General features: G+C 37.0%; 1 protein-coding gene across 2 annotated transcripts in view; it reads right to left on the reverse strand.

The window, feature by feature from the left end:
* Positions 1-3082: 3082 nt before the first annotated feature.
* Positions 3083-5000, reverse strand: part of Pngl (N-glycanase Pngl) — a 20738-nt gene continuing 18820 nt past the window's right edge. For both annotated transcript variants that reach the window (XM_086537434.1, XM_086537435.1), the window contains exons 10-11: positions 4846-5000; positions 3083-4404 (exon numbers count right to left, since the gene is read on the reverse strand). The exon at positions 4846-5000 is cut by the window's right edge and continues 4 nt beyond it. In XM_086537434.1, coding sequence (XP_086393560.1) covers positions 4229-4404; positions 4846-5000 — 331 coding nt within the window. In that variant the 3' untranslated portion in view covers positions 3083-4228. The remainder of the gene's footprint in view (positions 4405-4845) is intronic.

The following is a 5000-nucleotide window of genomic DNA, read 5'->3' on the forward strand; positions in this document are numbered from 1 at the left end:
ATGTGGTTACGGTACTTCCACTGATATCGGCGAGAGGACATTCTGTCATTCGGTCACCTTAATTTTTATCTGAATTATATTCACTCCTAACTTGGAAGCCATTCACATCTCTCACATAAAAAGTATGGTACTACTTTACTTTATATAATCCTTGGAGGTCAGTGATTTGTGCATAACTGAATCTACGGTTTCACGGCAAAAGATTTGCGGTGATTATGACATGCTTTTACAAGCTAATATTTGCAAAAATGTTCTCAGCGTTGAGAGAAAGAATGCTGATGAAGCAAGATGAGCCGAATAAGGTTATTTGAATTGGTAGCACGTAACTGAGAATATTTCAGATCACAGGAGCTCTACCACTGTGATATTGAAATATTTTTGTTCTTACTGTTTGTATAATAGGGTGAGGAAGAGTTATCATGGTGGTTCGAAATCTGTAAATTGAAAGTGCTCTTTCAATAGCCTTATGGACATGCCGGATTTGCTTTGACTCCTCTCACCGTGGGAGGGTCATGACTTGCTTTTTCTGGACAACAGCAAGAGAAACCACACTCAATTTCCCACCTCCAGGGGGACTATCCCATGGGATGGCCCATCTGCCAATGAGAAGTGGACTCCCTTCTGGATGGTGGATTGGTGAGTTATCATTAAAGCAATCTATCCTCCTTGGCCCTCTTTGCTCAGTAGGTTCATCGAGAGAAGCCACATGTTTACTGGGCATGGCATACTACGGAGGAAGGAGTCCTGGGGTTGAGTGGTACAATGTATGTACCCTGTGGCTAGCAACACATGCCTCTGGTCTTAGTTCCTTAGGTTGATCCCATGGCTTCGGTGACAGTCAAAAATAGCAATCACTTAGGAGCAAATTGACATTATGTTACGTTTTCTTGAATCCTGTGTTGATTTGAATAATGGCATAGCAACACTGAATATGTGCCTGCCATACACCTTCCCACTGCACAGGCTGCCTTAATGGACCTTAGTAATTATAACACTATAGCCATAAATGCTTTACGGCCTTTGTTTCTCTCCGACGCTCTCTCCAGTCCCATGCGCTAGATGCCAATGATGATTATTAAAAAAATATCTGCCAAGGAATGAGTACATGCATTTTTATAACATACTCTAGTGTATTTATAATGTTAGATGATTATAAGATACTTAATTTTCATGGATATATGCCAACCTGTTAGGTGCATAACACTTCGTCTACTGTGGCAGGGTTAGTCCTCTTGGACGAGGTGTTGACTATGCTTGCAAGCTGGTAGAGTCTCAGTTCAGATTTCCTCTGTGAAACTGTGGGACACAAATAACCTTCATATTTTCTGTTATTGTTATTCTAAATAAATTTCCATGTGTTCTCATTCAAAGTTTTCACTACATATCATTATTTTATTTACGATGCATAAGCAATCACAATTACCAATTATGTTACTGGATGCTATTATCACGGAAGGCACACTTCTGCGTCCTCAGCCTAGTCCAAGTGGACTCCCTTGGGACAATTTGGTCAATGTATCCTAAGGCCAACTCCACCCAGGATTGTCTCTGGAATAGCTTCTGGAAAAGACAACCTCTTGGGTGGGATCTTCCATAGGGAATGGAGCAAAGTGCTCAGATAGCCTGAGTTGGCCGAGTTTCATTGTACTATTAACAGGGCCAATGCTTTTTATGGTGTGACCTGCCCGTTGTACCCCATGACCTGACACACGGATGTGTTACAAAATGTGATTTTTCTGCCATACAGCAAAACCAGCAATATCAGGCCTACGGTGAAACTTAGATTGGCCCTGCACAGGTAGCGATCTCCAGATATTCCCACCGAGTACATGCCTCCTGCCACCAGGCCAGTCTGTCTGTTGATTTCCTGGTCCGACAGCTTAGTTATGTATTTGTAAAACTTTGAATGTACTCATGGCAAGCATATATTTACTTATCAGGTTCTTTTGGCAGACCCCTAAAGTTACCACTACATTGTACTTCTAGGCCAAAAGAACAATTTTAGCACAAAAATGAAAAACGTCAAAATTGAGTGATTTTTGTCACTCCGCTGTGTAGTCTCCCCCTTAATATTACGTGCTCTTAAAATATCTCCCTGGCTATTTGTCAGTCCAAACTGTCTTGCTCATTATTTATGGAGCTACTTGTACTTTGCCAGAGGTTTGATAGGCGGGAAGGCTACTTCAATATTTATTGTTGTGTCCTGCTTCAGTTGTTTATTGAACTCTTACATATTAATCGCCAATATCTGAATTAAAATAACATGTATATATCCAGTGTTTTTAACTATATCATAGAAAAAAAAGTTTGAATTCATTGAACTATTAATTCTATGTATTTTTAATTTTTTTTATTGTAGGCCTGTTGCAGTTTGCAAATTTATCCTAGGATCTTGTGATTCTTTCTTTATACTTGTTATGTTCATATTAAAATGAGCACCTGCCATCATTCTAATCATGCAAATGAAAATGTTGCCTTAAATGTTGACTTTTGGCCGAAATAAAGTGTGAAGAGAGCATTTTCACTAAAGTTACAAGCAGACTTACTAGTGCTCCAACCACTGTTAAATTTAGTATGGTATCTATGGTAGTAATTTTTTTATGAATACTGGTGAAGTCTGTTTACAATCATAATTGTAGTTACCAGCATATTAACCATCGTGTGTTAATGAATCCGGTCCCTGGATCTTAGTCCAGATTTCAAACCCTAAAAACTTTGCCTCCCTACTTAAATGACTCAAGAACGATCACCGGGTTCTTCAAAGACTCAAACAGGATAGCAGCATTATTGACAAAGTTTAAGTCTGTGATCTTAATTTTGCAACAGATCACAGGTGGATACCACACTAAGTCATCCATTAAAAATGATAATCTAATTGAGTAAAGCCATCTTCCACAGAAGCTAGTTTAATTTTTAACTTTCCTTTCATATGAAGTTAACTTAATTCAGTAGCAGCAAGTACAGAAAAAAAGAGACATGAAGGTAAATGAGTCTCAGTAACATTATACACTGGTCAGCTGGTGCACGTATAACAAAATTTAAGGAACTTGTTGATTACATACAGGAAAATAACTTGTTACAGTCATAATTTATCATTTTATTACATTCACTCCTTTAGCAAGATGTTTTCTTTCCATAAGAAATGAGAGAAGTCTAACGTGTTATTAAATAATTTGAAGTAAGATACAATCTTTTGTATCTTTGACTCATAAATTCCAAATATAATTATGCATTCTAGCTTAATCATGGAAGAAAAAAGCCTGTTCTACATTCTGGATATGTACAAACAGAAGTACTATCCTTTTGATGACAAGCTCTTTTCATTATTCAGAAATAGCAAAGCTTATTTTAATAATCTGCACGCTTAACAAAAGTATATCAAATCTCTACAAAAATTTATAAATAAATTTTTATGTCAACTTTTTTGGGTTGCTGAGTTTATGTGTTATTACATTTTGTCTCTTGACTACAGAACATCCTAATGCACCTTGCCTTCACCTATCAACTCTGTTATCTTGAAAGGAAGAAAGAAAAGAAGGAAAGAAAGAAAAAAAAAATACATTCAAGAACAACAATTTCTTCCTTGTCATAAACATATGATACAAAGTTTTAATTTTACTCTGTTCTTGAATTTAAATTATTTACCCCATCCAATTTGCCTGAACTTAACCCTAATACAGCCAAACTTTAACATCAGAGATGATGAAGATGTTTATCAAGTTCATGTGAGATAACAAGTTAACTGATATATTGAATATTAAATACTTTAAAATGCAAAACATCAATATTCTGAATTTTAAGAAATCTATCTCTCAACAATAATGTCAATAATCAAATAGATATAGTTTTTTTGTTTACATATACCTCCAAGTTATGCAAAGATGGGGCTATATATTATATATTTTAGAAAAAAGGTTATCTCAATCACACAACTGATGTTCATATTCCATTATACAGTATAAGTCTACAAACAGAAACGGTTTCAGAAATAAACGCTTAAGACATCAACAAAATCTGCCAACAGGTAGTGGATTTGTAACAAAGGCGCTACTTGATAAATAGAAGTAAAAGTGCCCAGACAGTAATCACCATCACAAAATAAACCAACAAAATATATAGTAAGCATAATCCTAACTGTTTTGCTTCATAGCATTTTACAAAATTTTACAGTGTTATCAGATTTTCTTCAAATACCAAATTATTAATTTAGAGAGATATTTATTATAAATTACAAAAACTTAATATGTATAAGGAAAGGGTACTGTTCTGTTGCAGAATCTGACTGACGGAAAAGCTGAGCATGTTGCCAGGCGCAGTCACCCTTGCCATCTACAAGTCTTGCAGAGAGCTCAAGTTTCTTTGGACCATCATTTAAATCTTCATCTTTTAGCTCTAAAACACCCACTGAAAAGAAACAAAAACAAGAAAACTAGTACTGCTATTAATATTACTACTTATCATGATAATATCCAATAAAGCTTATGTATACTAGAAATCAAAATATGTATATGAAACATTACTTTTCTAGACAAATCTACTGCGATAGCAAGGTGTTATTTCCTTGGTATTACATACATCTAGGCATTCCTTGACCCCCACTCCCTAATTCTTCCCCCCCTAGCCACACCCACACCTATACACCCATATACCTAATACACACACATACACATACACATCCACACACACACACACACACACACACACACACACGCACACACGCACGCACGCACGCACGCACGCACGCACGCACGCACGCACGCACGCACGCACGCACACACGCACGCACACACGCACGCACGCACGCACGCACGCACGCACACACGCACACACACATATATAACGTACCTTTGTTTCCCATATAGCATTTGTCTCCAGTGCACAGTTGCCACGAAACTGATCCATTCTCAAAGGTTGAATGTTGAAAGACAATTAGTATAAACTTGCAGGTTAGGCTGGTGTCAGACCAATCAACCTGCCAACTTATCTCACCAGAACTTGAC

Source organism: Penaeus japonicus, unplaced genomic scaffold, assembly GCF_977035675.1.
Source record: "Penaeus japonicus unplaced genomic scaffold, GWHDUDI00000001_assembly GWHDUDI00000001, whole genome shotgun sequence".
NCBI classification, from domain to species: Eukaryota; Metazoa; Arthropoda; class Malacostraca; order Decapoda; family Penaeidae; genus Penaeus; species Penaeus japonicus.